A 16,508-nucleotide genomic window follows, 5' to 3' on the forward strand; every position below is an offset into this window, starting at 1 on the left:
ATAACTAACCCGTGACGTCATCACGTTTGAATGAATGAAGCGTCATCTTTTAGCTCACAGAAGAGCAGCGCGGTGGCCTTTCTTTGCTGCTCAGCTACACCCCGTTATTGAACGGCCCTGACAGCATTTGCCGTCTGAATCGCTTCAGCCATGGCGAGAAGGTGCCTCCTCGGTGCTCTACCGTGTCTTTTGGTCGCACTGTGCTCGGCGGCCGGGCCCGGGACGGATATGTTGGTGAACGACGAAGTCAAGAGGACAGTGGACCTGAGTACTCATCTAGCTAAGATCACTGCAGAAATCACCTTGGCTAACCACGGACGATATGCCGTCCAAAGCTTCATATTAGCCGTGGAACCGGATCTTGCACCGCATCTGGCATACGTTGGCGCCTCGGTGAGCTTGAAAGAGTGACTCCGTAAATGCAGCATTACCACGACGCTTTGCTAACCTGCTAGCTTGTGTGCTACTCCATAGCAGAGCAGAAAACACTGTCAAACACGTTACTTCTGTCAAACGCGTGTATCTTCGTGTTACGCTTCAGACCTATGGTATAATAAGTTGCCTTTATGCATTAAACCACACCTATTAGCAAGGAGGTGCAACAAAGCACACCTCTTAGCAAGGGGATGCTAACGTTAGCTGTGCGGCAGGTTTTGACCGACTCGTAACCAAATCAACGCGTGCACCGTCAACCGCAGATTATTTTTTTTAATTGTTCAGACTGTTTATTAACAATGTTTTTGAGTGAAGTGCTTATTAATCACTTGGAATGCAATTTACAGAAAGCTGACTTCCGCAGCCGTGCACGTTTTTTCTGTTAACTGAATGACACGTATGCGCTGGGAAGAATACTTCCGGGTGCGACTGCGCAGAACTTCCGCCCACTTCCTAGCTATAAACACGATTTAATGCTTTGTAGGCTTAATGAACGCTTGTACTAAGACATACTGCTTTTGGTGTGGTAAAAGCTTTCTCCGTCCATCTCAAAACTCTTGCGAAATGTATATATTTCCGCAGGCCAATGATGATGAAGAGGAGGATGGCTCACTTAAAATCCAGGAGACAAAAATTAACGGCATAAGGTATTACATCATTCTCAATGTAAATGTCTCATTTTCATATTTAGCATCATCGTTGTTGATGGTCACGTCTGCTCACTTGCAGCGGGGACCTTTTCAAAGTCACTCTGCCATCCAGCTTGTCTGTGGGTGATCAGATGAAAGTCAAGGTGGAGATGACGTTCAGCCACGTGCTCAAGCCCTTCCCCTCGCAGATCACTCAGGCCGAGCGCCAGCTGGTTGTCTTCCAAGGCAACCACTACTTTTACACACCTTACCCCACCCGCACTCAGACCACACGTGTCCGCCTGGCATCCAAAACTGTGGAGAGCTACACCAAGTTGGGTAACCCCAGCAAGACGGATGAGATCATCGAGTATGGTCCGTTCAATGATGTGGCGTCATTTAGCGAGGTAACGACTGACTTTCACTTTGGGCGATTTTGTCGGTGAAGCTGCTAGAAAGTGGAACGCCGTTCTCACTGTGCATGTCATCGAATGTCTAGGACACCATGAAGATCCACTTTGAGAACAACACCCCCTTCCTCACTGTCAGTAGCATCACTCGCACCATCGAGGTCTCTCACTGGGGCAACATCGCTGTGGAGGAGACCGTTGATCTGCGGCACACTGGCGCCGTACTAAAGGGCCCGTTTTCACGCTACGATTACCAGCGTCAGTCAGACAGTGGGATCTCGTCTGTTAAGTCCTTTAAGGTGTGTTTTCATACTATCTTATTATTGTCCCTTGCCAAAAATGAAAGTATTGACTGATGATAATTCTTCCCAACAGACTATTCTTCCTGCTTCGGCACAAGATGTCTACTACAGGGATGAGATCGGGAACATCTCCACCTCCCACCTGCAGGTTCTGGATGACTCGGTGGAAGTGGAGGTCAGGCCTCGCTTCCCTTTGTTTGGTGGCTGGAAGACCCACTACATCATTGGGTACAACCTGCCCAGCTATGAGTATCTCTACACGCTCGGTGAGTCGTACTAACATGGTGGTACAAGATGGTGACATGTTTAGCTTGCAAGCGCGTGGAAAAATCATATTGGCCCTTGTGTGCTTCAGTATGTATGAAAACGGTAAACAAGAGGTCACATTTTTTAAAAAATATGTTCATAAATCACACTGGTTAGTGGTTGAATACATCCTATTATTAGTAAAGATATGTGGACATTTAGCAAATTGTACACATTTTGCTTAATTTCAGCATAATGGCTAAATGAAGTGAAATACAAATACATTGAAGATGTGATATTCTGCATTGATCACTAGGTGTCGTAGTTGTTCCTACAACAGGTTTTTATTTCTATAAATCAGTGGTTCTCGATTATTTGCTGTAACACCCTCGGATGTGACAGCAATTAGTTCTTTAAGCCTTTTTCTTTACAGTAGTGCAAATAAACTTGTCACATTACATAGAAACATTTCCATAATAAAACAACCATCGCATGTGCAACACAATGCATGATTAGCCTTAGCTAGTACAGCAAACTGTAAACTAACGCGAAGAAACTGAAACGAAAATACAAAACGCATATACTGCACCTTAATAGCTGCACACATGCCTTAGGAAGGAATTATAGATATGTTGTTAACTTTTAGCATTTATTAGCTTTTGAGCTCTCAATAGTGTGGCAAACAACGGAGCTTATTTTCTACGGGTGTGACGATTAAACATGTACGTGCGGAAACGACGATTATACAATTAGTTCCGCCTCATTAACTTACATGCAGCTAGGTAGGAACCAAAAACGAAAATAGGCAGGAACTCAAAACATACACACGTATGCTTCACAAATTCATATGTTGGTAGGTCTACACTAATATTGAAAGTCTTCCCCGCCTCTAATAACGTAAAGTAACATATCTAGTCCTTTTTTTAATTGTGTGTTTCGGAAATAATTGCATCTTTTAGGGGACCAGTATGCACTGAAGATGAGACTGGTTGACCACGTCTATGACGACCAGGTGATTGACTCCATGACTGTGAAAATCATCCTGCCCGAGGGAGCCAAGTGAGTGCGCCACACAGTATGTGCCGCAGATTTTTTTTTCCTGGAGCGTATTTGCTCATTTCTGTCATTTTCTTTCAGAAACATCCAAATGGATACGCCGTATAAAATTGATCGCATGCCGAACCAACTGCACTACACATACCTTGATACCTTTGGTCGGCCGGTGCTGGTGGCCACCAAGAACAACCTGGTGGAGCAGCACATTCAGGATGTGGTGGTAAGACGTTCCCCAATGGAAAAGTGCAGAGATCCTGAAATAAATAAAAAAAAAGAATAATTTTTCCAGTTAAAACCTCCACCTCTGATAACAAAACGGTAAAATCACTCCCAATTGGTCATCTTTTGTCGCTTGCAGGTTCATTACAACTTCAATAAGATCCTGATGCTGCAGGAGCCGCTCTTGGTTGTCAGCGCCTTCTACATTCTCTTCTTCACTGTCATCATCTACGTTCGCCTGGATTTTGCCATCACAAAGGTTTTTTTTTTGTCCCCCTTTGTCATTTCTTAACCCTTTAGAGGTCCTAAAAACTGCTGTTATATTATTATAAATGATATATCAATTCCCCCCAACCCCTGCAATCCGTGTCAGATTAACCTTCCCACAGCTGTAAATGTTTCAACTAAAACAACACCACTTGATTTAGACACCATTATATCACATGAGCTGCAGTAGCACCATCTAGTGGACAAAGAGTTACTATGTTTTTTTTCCCCTGGAAAGAAATCATGACTTAGCCTGACTGTGTTCTTCTTCCTTCAGGACCCTGCTGCTGAAGTACGAATGAAGGTAGCCTCCATCACAGAGCAGGTTCTCACCCTGGTCAACAAGCGTCTGGGTCTCTACCGACACATGGACGAGGTGGTCAACCGCTATAAGCAATCTCGGGACACGGGGGCGCTCAACAGCGGTCGGAAAACCCTAGAGGCCGACCACCGCGCTCTCACCAACGAGATCAGTTCACTGCAGGCTCGCCTCAAGGCTGAAGGCTCCGACCTGGCAGATAAGGTGAGTGGCACTTGTATGTTTGTAAGCATGAGTGTAGAGCAGGGGTCTCAAACTCAATTTACTTGGGGGACCACTGGAGCTCGGGTCTGGGTGAGACTGGGCCGCATCAGGTTTTCCAAAAAAAAAAAACGCATTTATTAAAAACAAAACAAATTTAAAAACTTTGCTTTGGTTCCAATTTTCTACAAGAAAAGCTCTGATAAAACATTCCACTGTTCTCAAATATCTTACTTTTTATTTTTCTACACAAAATAAGATGAAAAATAAACAAATCAAGAATAAAGAAAATCAATCAATCAGTAATAAATAAATATAATAATAATAATAATAATAATAATAAAAACTTAAGAAACCACATATAGTTGGTGGGTAGACAAATTATTTTTGTTCAGATTAAAATTAACAAAGCATTATTAGAGCCCTATAGACATGACAAAACACGACTATAGTCACATTTATACTTTTTTTATTTACAACATATTGCGCAACTGCAGGGTCTTGAGACACATGCTAACTCGCAAACTAGAGAGCTAGCGACCTAAACGGTAGCCTTCAAGTTATTTCCTTTCAACTTAAATAGCCAAAAACGTACCACTTCCACACGGATAGGGAGGATAACTATTAACAGTTATTTAACCTTTAACATGAACATTAATCAAACGTAATAATTTTTTCTGGGTACATGATACCATACAGCATCCATATCAAACTTGCGCGGGCCGCACTAACATTAAACTTTCATATCAAGGCGGGGGCCTCAAACTAGTGTCCGCGTGTTTGAGACCCCTGGTGTAGAGTGACCGCCGTTGTCTCATCTGTGTGATTTTTTTTTTTTTTTTTTTAAGGTCGGGGAGGTCCAGAAGCTGGACGGCCAGGTCAAAGACCTGGTGTCTCGTGCCAGCCAGGAGGCGGAGCGGCTGGTGGCCGGCAAGGTGAAAAAGGAGGCGTACATCGAGAGTGACAAGACGCTAGCCAGCAAGAGACACGAGCTCATCAGTCGCATCGACAGTCTGCTGGATGCCCTTTAAATGCACCACGCACCCACATCATCATCATCATGTCTAAGTATGACAACCCTAGTAAATGTGACCAACATGCTTTTTTTTTTATTTACATCCTGTACAGCCAGTAACGCGTCATCTTGTGGTCACAATGAGTTTATCCAAACACTTGTGCCTTGTCATACTGGATCAGAGTCAATTCTCTTCTCGGCTTTGTTAGCGTTGTCACATATGCTCAGATTGACGTGACATTTTCATGTTTATCTCGCAACCTTTTTTGGTTTACGTGTTTCACCGTTTGCAAAAATGAATAAAATGTTCTCCGTTATGTCTTTTCTCACATACCAAATTGTATGTAAAGATTTTCTGAAGTGGTTGGGTGTGATAATGGTTACTTTGATAATTACCTCCATTTTGCACTTGCTATTTTTCTATTTGCCCCTGACATGAAAAATTTTAAAGCTCTGACTTTTTTTCTTTTTTTTGTCTGAAACCATGGTGTTGTCATTTTCTCGGCTAAAGTCTTTTTCTGTATTTAGCGTTTTTTTTTCCACTATGAGATTAGGTTATGTGAGTCAAGACATAACACGGAAAGCTGTCACATTTGAAATAAAAAAAATTTGGAGAACAAAATTTGGAATTTAACATGTTTTTTGTAACATACTAAGGATTACAATAACCTGGTTCACCACAGGGGGGTGCCGTTGTGCTAAAACAGATTTTTGTCATAAAGCAATAGTCTTCTGGAGGAAAACATTTAAAAATAAAAGCGTCAACCTCTTTATAACTACAGAGGGGCTTTCCAAAACATTGTAGTAGTCTTAATTCAGCACCAATCAAAAGCTTGCATGCATTCAGCAGAGCGACCGACCTGCAGGAGCCCATAGAGGTCAGAGTGAGGTCACAGCTTTCCCTCATGAGGTCATCATGGGTCCCGGCCAGTCATTTCCTGTTCCATAGTAACAGGCCCCCTTCCCCTCACAATACTAATGTTAACATATTGTACGTGCATACAATAATCATTCTGAAAGTACACAGCGGGGGAAAGCAAAGACAATGTCTGTTAGCGCTGATGCTCGGTTGCCGTGGAAAGGCCAACACAATGGCAATTTTGTTTGTGCATGAGTGGATATTTGCAGCAGTGGGAGGTCGTTCAGACTTATTCTCACAGCAGGCGGACCGCTCCGACACACACACCTCAACTCCAGGGGACTATCCGACAAACCACTGAGCTCATGTCTGCTTTGCTGCACTGAACTGATGCTATCAGGGCCGTGATGACTTAACTGCTGGCCATAATACTTATGAAGGGGGGGGTGCAGTGGCGATTAGAATAATGAGCCAAACGTGCGATGGCGGAAAAAAAGTAATAACTGGAAATACTTTTTAGAATAACAAATCGGTCGAGTGGTTAGCGCACAGACCTCACAGCTCGGAGGACCAGGGTTCGATTCCACGCTCGGCCAATCTCTGTGTGGAGTTTGCATGTTCTCCCCGTGCATGTGTGGGTTTTCTCCGGGTACTCCGGTTTCCTCCCACATTCCAAAAACATGCTAGGTTAATTGGCGACTCCAAATTGTCCATAGGTATGAATGTGAGTGTGAATGGTTGTTTGTCTATATGTGCCCTGTGATTGGCTGGCCACCAGTCCAGGGTGTACCCCGCCTCTCGCCCGAAGACAGCTGGGATAGGCTCCAGCACCCCCGCGACCCTCGTGAGGATAAGCGGTAGAAAAAAAATGAATGAATGAATATTACTGCCTGCTTATTCTGTTGTGAGCTGGAGCCTATCCCAGCTGACTTTAAACAAGAAGCGATGGACGCCCTGGACTTATTATCAGCCAATCACAGTCCACATAGAGTATGACCTACCATTCACAGCTATGGAGCATGCTAAGTCAGCATCTATAATTAGCCTAAGGGGGGGCTGAAATTTGGTGGCGGACATTTTGGTCCTAATACAAGCCTCCTCTTGTTGAATTTTTTTCCCCAGGTCTTGTATCAGAGGCTGCCGTGTACCACCACTCCAACAGGGACTGACAGGAGATCAGGTGAATTTTATTCGCTAATTGGGGGCAGAGCCTCGGGGCGGATTTGATGTCACGGCAGCAAAGCGCAATTTGCCAAGAATGTGTCCCTTTGCATAAAATGGGCCCTCCCATGGACTGTGGGGCCCCTCTGTTGTGTTGTCTCTCCACCGGGTTGGCCCAGGAGAGTTAGTTACCGTAGTCACCGCAGATCCTTAATCGGTCCGCCTCTGCCTGTGTTGGCTTCCTGTGTAAAAGTCGCATCACATGACCACTTTGAAGAAGAGCGAGCAGTCGAATCTGTCAAGCATAGAGAAAAAAAAAAGAACTGTTTAGAATGTATACACGCAAATCATACACTATAAGGGCCCTGCAATCGATGGGCTGCCCCATTATTGCGCAAGGGGGGGGTGCATTCTCGACAAATGCGCAAAGGACGTGAATCGTTACAATGGGGCACAGAGCACCAAGAGAGTAGTCTCAATGATGGACAGCACACAGCGGAATAAGAGAATAAAAATGCAGAACGCGCCCACTCACCTGTCTTTGGTGGTGTAATGGTACAGCTGCTACCTATTAAGTCAGAGGACATGGGTTAAATCCAAGTGTTTTTATTCATTCATTCAGTTTCTACCGCTTTTCCTCACGAGGGTCGCTGGGGTGCTGGAGCCTATCCCAGCTGTATTCGGGCGAGCCAGCCAATCACAGGGCACATATAGATAAACAACCATTCACACTCACATTCATACCTATGGACAATTTGGAGTCGCTAATTAACCTAGCATGTTTTTGGAATGTGGGAGGAAACCGGAGTACCCGGAGAAAACCCACGCATGCATGGGGATAACATGCAAGCTCCACACAGAGCGAGTGGAATCGAACTTGGGTCTCCTAGCTGTGAGGCCTGTGCATCAACCACTCAGTCACCGTGCAGCCCCTAGTTTTTTTTTTCATTCAGTTCATTTGTTATTTAGTACTAAAAACACCCTAATGCACCCTGGACTGGTGGCCAGCCAATCACAGGGCACATATAGACAAACAACCATTCACACTCACATTCATACCTATGGACAATTTGGAGTCACCAATTAACCTAGCATGTTTTTGGAATGTGGGAGGAAACGGGAGTACCCGGAAAAAAACCTACGCATGCACGGGGAGAACATGCAAACTCCACACAGACAGGATGGAATCGAACTAGGGTCTCCTAGCTGTGAGGCCTGTGCATCAACCACTCATACACCGTGCAGCTAATTCAGTTAATTTTTCATTTTGTACTAAAACATATTTATTCACCAATATGTATAAAAAGCTGAAAATAAATAACGGCTGCACGACGGTAGAGTGGTTAGCGTGCAGACATCACAGCTAGGAGACCAGGGTTCAATTCCACCCTTTCTCCCTGTGCATGCGTGGGTTTTCTCCGGGTACTCCGGTTTCCTCCCACATTCCAAAAACATGCTGGGTTAATTGGCCACTCCAAATTGTCCATAGGTATGTGAGTGTGAATGGTTGTTTGTCTATATGTGCCCTGTGATTGGCTGGCTCGCCCGAGCTCCAGCACCCTCGCAACCCTCATGAGGAAAAGCGGTAGAAAATGAATGAATGAAAATAAACAACATTACCAGCCTATATCACTCATATAGCATCATGTCCTCTTTTAGTCAGAAGTGCGGAACTTGATTAATTGATATCAAGAAGTTGCAAGGAGCCTTCAAGCTAATATGAAGTCCTTCCCAGTTTCATATTTTGATGATTTGAGGCCTTGCAGCCATGTCCTCTGGGGTCCAGGATGTGATTACCGTTCGCAGAAGAAGGGCGGTTTATCTGTTGGCGTCAGTCGAGCAAAAAGACTGTTTAAACCGGAATTCATGTGCAGCACTGTATCCTGATGTGGCGTGCGTGTGTTTAGGGTGGATGACGGCTTCACTGCAAGGTGTTGGACTGCTTGGCCCATGTGGTTGAGCTGCAAGGTGCCTCTCATGCGTGAAGCTGATTATTATCTTCCTTTTCCTGAAGTGGAGTAATGATGTAGAGCAGGGGTCTCAAACACGCGGCCCGCGGGCCAAATGTGGCCCGCAGGACACTAGTTTGAGGCCCCCTGCCTTCATATGAAAGTTTAATGTTAGTGCGGCCCGCGCAAGTTTGATATGGATGCTGTATGGTATCATGTACCCAGAAAAAATTATTACGTTTGATTAATGTTCATGTTAAAGGTTAAATAACTGTTAATAGTTATCCTCCCTATCCGTGTGGAAGTGGTAAGTTTTCGGCTATTTAAGTTTAAAGGAAATAACTTGAAGGCTACCGTTTAGGTCGCTAGCTCTCTAGTTTGCGAGTTAGCATGTGTCTCAAGACCCTGCAGTTGTGCAATATGTTGTAAATAAAAAGAGTATAAATGTGACTATAGTCGTGTTTTGTCATGTCTACAGGGCTCTAATAATGCTTTGTTAATTTTAATCTGAAAAAAAATTATTTGTCTAGCCACCAACTATATGTGGTTTCTTAAGTTTTTATTATTTGCCGTTTTATTATTATTATTATTATATTTATTTATTTATTACTGATTGATTGATTTTCTGTATTCTTGATTTGTTTATTTATTTTTCATCTTATTTTGTGTAGAAAAATAAAAAGTAAGATATTTGAGAACAGTGGAATTTTTTTATCAGCGCTTTTCTTGTAGAAAATTGGAAGTTTTTAAATTTTTTTTGTTTTTAATAAATGCATTTTTTTTTTTTTTTGGAAAACCTGATGCAGCCCAGTCTCACCCAGACCCGAGCTCCAGTGGCCCCCCAAGTAAATTGAGTTTGAGACCCCTGATGTAGAGTATGCGCTTTCTTTATCTGCCAAAAAATAATGAATATGCAAAAAAAAAAAAATATATATATATATATACAGTCATACTCTGTTGTAGGTTAATCCACAAGTCTTTGACTTTGTGACGCGGTGGTGATTGATTACACGGAGCCCTCACCTGCAGCTCCCTAGCTCCTTCTTAATCTTTGTGTTGTTGAGAAAGCGCACACATATATATACACACACACACACATATACACACACCAAGATGTGCAAAGAAAGCGAGAGAGGCAGAAGTCACCAGTCAGGGAACAATATCCTGCACTGGAGACCCTTCAGAGCACGCTCTCATAAATCACCGAGACAGAGCCACCACCCTCACTGTCACCGTGTTATTATGTGCACACACACACACACACACACACACACACACACACACACACACACACTCATATTCGGGTCCACACGGCTATGACACGCACTCATTCAATCCTTCTCGCCCTGCATATAAAAGGATGTCAGCGAAAAGGGGGAAACGTGAACCGAAAACCCTCCCCTCCAACACAAACGTTGGTCTGGCTCTGCTTAAAACAAAACCCTTCCTCACAACAGCTCCTCTGTGTTCTGCGGCCATTCCTCAGTGACAGGGATGAGAGGTTAGCGATGGATGAAAGCCCTGCCCCTCAGGTACCAGCCTCCATTGCAGGTGGCAGGTGTGATCCGCCCGCGTGTGGACACACGTGATGGCAGAAAAAAAGGGGGATAGAGGCGGGGAGGACAATGGGGGCGCCTATATGGCCCTTGTTGCAGCTGCAGGAGGCGGCCAGGAGCAGAGCTGACAGACGCCACTGACAGACAGGAGGAAGGAGCGCATGGGATGGAGATGGGAGACTTTCAAGCAGAGTCTTTGAGACTTTGGTGTGGAGAGACGCATTCTTGTCTGGCGTAGAGGAGGTGGAGGCGGCAGCGGCGAGGGGGGGTGGGATGCCGAGCGTCAAAGCATCAAAGCCCCTGCTGCCATCTTTGCTCCCGATGCGGATGTTTACACACAAATTGTCCATAGGTATGAATGTGAGTGTGAATGGTTGTTTGTCTATATGTGCCCTGTGATTGGCTGGCAACCAGTCTAGGGTGTACCCCGCCTCTCCGGGCACTTTTTAGAATAACAAATCGGTCGAGTGGTTAGCGCACAGACCTCACAGCTCGGAGGACCAGGGTTCGATTCCACCCTCGGCCATCTCTGTGTGGAGTTTGCATGTTCTCCCCGTGCATGCGTGGGTTTTCTCCGGGTACTCCGGTTTCCTCCCACATTCCAAAAACATGCTAGGTTAATTGGCGACTCCAAATTGTCCATAGGTATGAATGTGAGTGTGAATGGTTGTTTGTCTATATGTGCCCTGTGATTGGCTGGCTCGCCCGAAGACAGCTGGGAATGTGGGAGGAAACCGGAGTACCCGGAGAAAACCCACGCATGCACGGGGAGAACATGCAAACTCCACACAGAGAGGGTGGAATCAAACTCGGGTCTCCTGGCTGTGAGGCCCGTGCATCAACCACTCAACCACCGTGCAGCTAATTCAGTTAATTTGTTATTTTGTTTCAAAACATTCCAAAAACAACAGGTTAATTGGCGACTCCAAATTGTCTATAGGTATGAATGAGAGTGTGAATGGTTGTTTGTCTATATGTGCCCTGTGATTGGCTGGCTCGCCCGAAGGCAGCTGGGATAGGCTCCAGCACCCACTGCAACCCTCATGAGGAAAAGCGGTAGAAAATGAATGAATGTAAATAAACATTACCAGCCTATATCACTCATACAGCATCATGTCCTCTTGAGAGAGACGCATTCTTGTCTGGCGTAGACGAGGAGGAGGCGGCGGGGGTGGGTGGTTGGAAGATGGGGAGCGAGCAGACAAGCATCAAAGCCCCTTGCTGCCATCTTTGCTCCCGATGCGGATGTTTACACACTTTTACTCCCAAGCTCTCGCCTATATCTGAGCATGCTGATGTCAACCCCCCTCTCGGTGTGGATTTGTATCGACGAGACAGTAATCCTTTTCCCTTGTCGCCCTTGTTTGCAACTGTCCACAACTCCCACTAAAACCCGCTGATCTCTGCCACATGGCGCTCCATCAAAGCAGTGATGGTCATGCCTCTCAGGAGAAGTTTGGCCCCCCCCAAAAAAAGCCCAAGCCTGCATGGCTCATAGAAGTCCCTTGGTGTAGAGGATAAGCAGCAGATGAAGCTCTACTTTAGATGCATCACCCTGTATTGCATGACAGTCAGGGAGACAAGGCCGCTCTCTGTTCAGAAACACACACACACACACATTTCCTACTTTCTCTATCGGACCCGAGTATAGTGACAGGGGCACTTCCCATTAGCTGTGAGAGTGGCCCTCTCCTTTCCAGGGCAGCCAATTTCCCCTACTCCACAGCTGATAGGAAACTTTGATTGTCCACCAAAGCTGACGAGAGACAAAGAGATTTTTTCCTCTCGCAGTCCCACATATCTCGCCATCGCATCTTTACTTCAAATCTCGCCCTCCTCCTATAAATCCCCTTTTCCTCTTGATTTTTCTTGCATGAAGCAACACGCCAAACCTTCGGGGGGGAGTCCATCAAACTGGCACTGACGGCTTTGATGGGCAGGAAGTTTCATTTCATGTGGCCCGCATCTGCATCCTGTGACATACTGTTTCGCCATTATTAGGCTGCGGTGGTACCTCCGAAGACTATATAATCAAAATTAGTCAGTGTACAGCTTGAAAAGCAGGATAGATTTACCGTCCCCTGACCTGATAATAAGCCAACACACGGCCATTAGTGTCGAAATAGCTGGTAATACTACACCAGGGGTGGGGAAACTTTTTGACTCGTGGCCCGCATTGATTTAACAAAATTGGCGGGGGGGGGGGCTGTATAATATTTTATACGTATATTTTGCACACCTTTACACATAAAAGTGTTATGTAATCTGCATGAGAGATTATTACTTTGAGATTATTTATTTGATGTAAAGTGTGTTATAAATTAAATGTATTATAATGATAATAAAAATAAAATAAAATAATAATAATAATATATTTATAATAATAACATAATATAATAATAATAGGGACACAAGCACATAATAATAATAATTATTAATAATAATAAATAATAAAAACATAAATAAAAATTAATAATATATTAATAAGAATAATAAAAATGAATAATAATTATTGTTTAAGCACATGACAATAATAATAATTATTATATATAATATAATATAATATAATATAATATAATATAATATAATATAATATAATATAATATAATATAATATAATATAATATAATATAATATAATATAATATAATATAATATAATATAATATAATATAATATTTATTCATAATCATTCGTAATTATTCATAATAATAATAATAATAATATTTATTATTATAATTATTATATTATAATAATTATAATATTATAATAATAATAATATTTATTATTTTTATTATTATTATTATTATTATTATTATTATTATTATTATTATTATTATTATTATTATTATTATTATTATTATTATTATTATTATGTGTTGTAATGCGTCCCTTTTTTAAAGGGGCATTTTATAAACAGAATTATATTTTAAATATTTACATTTAAAATATTTAAATTTATAATAATACATAATAATAATAATATTATAATTATATTAATAATAATAATAATAATATATTATTTTATTATTATTATATGTGCTTGTGTCCCTTTTTCAAGCGGCATTTTGTGAACAACAGACCCCATCAAATAACTAAATTGATAAAACAGCTACTTCAACCATCAAAAGGTCAGGTTGTATGTTGAGTTTATGTTGAGAAATACTTTGGAAAGAACAGGCGGGCCGTATTCAAACACTTGGCGGGCCGGATGTGGCCCCCAGGCTGTAGTTTGCCCACCCCTGCACTACATAGATATGTCCAAATGGCGCCTTTGCATGAGTCTCAAGTAAAGACGTGCAAGTCCAAGTCAAGTCTCAAGTCAAGAAAAGACGAGTCGAGTCAAGTCGTAAGCTTGAAATTTCCGAGTCCTCACAAATGCAAAATAAACGATCACTGAAATATGATACTATTTTTACACTTGGCTATTGTCAAGTCGAGTCCAAAGTCATCAAAAGCGTGACTCGAGTCTGAATGATGTTACATTTTTTTTGCGTAATGAACAAATGCATGCCAGAGCGAGCATACCTATCTGTTATGATGGCAGACGGAAGCACAGTGGAGCATCACAATCACACAGTCGGAGTCTGACGCTTTTTATGACTTCATTCTGACCTGAACAGAATCAACAACAGTAACAATTCCAACACCATAAACTGCATGTATCTCCAATTCACACACGTCTCTCGCCCGTTCATCCTGGGAACGACACTTCCTCATTCTCAATGCGAGTGTTTGTGTTTAAATAAACAGGAAGATAAATAAAAACATCAAGTGGATATTCTTATCACTCAGGATGTACAATTAGCTACATTTAAGTATGCTGTACACTTAAAACAAGTACATTTACTTGAAATGGTGCGATGTCTTTAAACTTTGCTAATTGCTCATAATAATACGCTTCAAAGTGTGATTCAAATGTTCTGCTACCATTAAAGAAACTAATGTTAGACAAATTGATTTTTTTTAGTGTGGTATCGTTTAGCTTGATTGACATATTCACTTCATTTGGAGCCATGAGTATATAAAAATGTATATAATCCTGTCCTGTCATTTACCGTTCTGGTCATTAAATACAGTAAAAATGGGCATATTTTAGACATATTGTAGATGAAAATGATAATTAATCATAATTAATTCATTTAACAACTGTGATTAACCTAATCAAACTTTTAAATCATCTGACATTCCGAATTTTTATATTTGGTTTTGCTGAAAATGCAAGCATGTTCACATTTCCAATTGCATCTGTTTTTCTATGTTTTTCATCACCGAAATCCGACCAGAACTGGACTTAGGGGACCAAGTCGGGGGTTAAGTCACTGTTGGGCTACACTGCTGATGGGAATGTCATATAATTTCATGTCAAAAGTCCGAACTATTACTTTGAGGTTACTTTACCTTCACTGAAAACTGTTCCCAAACACCACCACCGCCGCCTTTGTTATCAGAAGTCAATAATCACATCTCAACATCTCAAAATTTAATTTAATTTAATTTAATTTAATTTAATTTAATTTAATTTAATTTAATTTAATTTAATTTAATTTAATTTAATTTAATTTAATTTAATTTAATTTAATTTAATTTAATTTAATTTAATTTAATTTAATTTAATTTAATTTAATTTAATTTAATTTTTTGCAGGTAAAACTACAACAACGTGTTTTGTGTCAACATTTTTGGAGCGGATTAATTGGATTTACATTATTTCTGATGGGAAAATTTGTTTCGGTTAGCATCCGTTTTGGTTAGAGTCGGACCTTCTGGAACAAATGAATGACGCTAACCAAGGTTCCGCTGTACAGTTTAACCTGGAAGAGATTTCTCTTTCCATGACTTCCTTGTGGGAAAAATAGTTTGGAAATCCAAACAAATGGAAAGCTGTCATTTTTTAATTTTGTTTTGTTTTATATTTCGTTTTATATTTTAATTTGTTTTGTTTTATTTTATGTCATGTTTTTTGCATGTACAAACTACAAAAATGTGTTTTGTGTCGACATTTTTGGAGCGGATTAATTGGATTTACATAATTTTTGAGGGAAAAATTTGATTCGGTTAGCATCCGTTTTGGTTAGAGTCGGACCTTCTGGAACAAATGAATGACGCTAACCAAGATTCCGCTGTACAGTTTAACCTGGAAGAGATTTCTCTTTGCATGACTTCCTTGTGGGAAAAATAGTTTGGAAATCCAAACAAATGGGAAGCTGTCATTTTTTAATTTTGTTTTGTTTTATATTTTGTTTTATATTTTATTTTGTTTTGTTTCATTTTATGTCATGTTTTTTGCATGTACAAACTACAAAAATGTGTTTTGTGTCAACATTTTTGGAGCGGATTAATTGGATTTACATTATTTCTGATGGGAAAATTTGATTCAGTTAGCATCCGTTTTGGTTAGAATCGGACCTTCTGGAACAAATGAATGACGCTAACCAAGGTTCCCCTGTACAGTTTAACCTGGAAGAGATTTCTCTTTCCATGACTTCCTTGTGGGAAAAATAGTTTGGAAATCCAAACAAATGGGAAGCTGACCAGCATCTACGGTACTGCACATTACTGTGGCCCAATACCGTGCAGACTATCTGAAAAGCTCTTAAAAAGGTTGCCAGGGTTGAGCTATTGAGTGACCTGAAAAAGCAAAGGGGCCATCAGACTATGAGCGAGGCGTCTAAACATGCTGCGAACGCCAACAGGAAACATCTCTCTCCCTCTTTCTCTCCGCCAAAACGCTGACCCTCCATGAGTGCACACTTCCTGTCAGAGCTGCTTTAACTTCCTGTCCAGCCACCGGGAATCCCAGCTGGAACATTCCAGCTGTGTAATAGTCTCACTGCTCCATTGTTACCAGTCCTCCATAGATATATTCATGCATAAAGTGCATTGG

General features: G+C 41.7%; 1 protein-coding gene and 1 long non-coding RNA gene across 2 annotated transcripts in view; one reads left to right on the forward strand and one right to left on the reverse strand.

The window, feature by feature from the left end:
* The first annotated feature begins 14 nt into the window (after window positions 1-14).
* On the forward strand, window positions 15-5,783 carry rpn1 (ribophorin I). The gene is made up of 10 exons (XM_058068878.1): window positions 15-393; window positions 1,018-1,082; window positions 1,165-1,471; window positions 1,564-1,773; window positions 1,850-2,042; window positions 2,982-3,081; window positions 3,160-3,298; window positions 3,437-3,556; window positions 3,842-4,087; window positions 4,933-5,783. Exons 1-10 carry the CDS (start codon window positions 151-153, stop codon window positions 5,113-5,115), a joined length of 1,806 nt encoding a protein of 601 aa, XP_057924861.1. The 5' UTR covers window positions 15-150; the 3' UTR covers window positions 5,116-5,783.
* A 1,120-nt stretch (window positions 5,784-6,903) lies between these two features.
* LOC131143104 (uncharacterized) overlaps window positions 6,904-16,508 on the reverse strand; it is a 111,479-nt gene continuing 101,874 nt past the window's right edge. Inside the window, exons 6-7 of the long non-coding RNA XR_009133164.1 lie at window positions 7,655-7,687; window positions 6,904-7,414 (exon numbers count right to left, since the gene is read on the reverse strand). This is a non-coding gene — a long non-coding RNA (uncharacterized LOC131143104). The remainder of the gene's footprint in view (window positions 7,415-7,654; window positions 7,688-16,508) is intronic.

The sequence above is a fragment of the Doryrhamphus excisus genome, chromosome 1, assembly GCF_030265055.1.
Source record: "Doryrhamphus excisus isolate RoL2022-K1 chromosome 1, RoL_Dexc_1.0, whole genome shotgun sequence".
NCBI classification, from domain to species: Eukaryota; Metazoa; Chordata; class Actinopteri; order Syngnathiformes; family Syngnathidae; genus Doryrhamphus; species Doryrhamphus excisus.

Excerpts from the sequence above, each read along its gene's own strand:
- rpn1 (XM_058068878.1), top strand. The coding sequence starts at position 151 with ATGGCGAGAAGGTGCCTCCTCGGTGCTCTACCGTGTCTTTTGGTCGCA. Across the intron at positions 3,082-3,159 it reads ATCCTGCCCGAGGGAGCCAA|AAACATCCAAATGGATACGC; the intron begins GTGAGTGCGCCA and ends ATTTTCTTTCAG. Across the intron at positions 3,557-3,841 it reads TGGATTTTGCCATCACAAAG|GACCCTGCTGCTGAAGTACG; the intron begins GTTTTTTTTTTG and ends TTCTTCCTTCAG.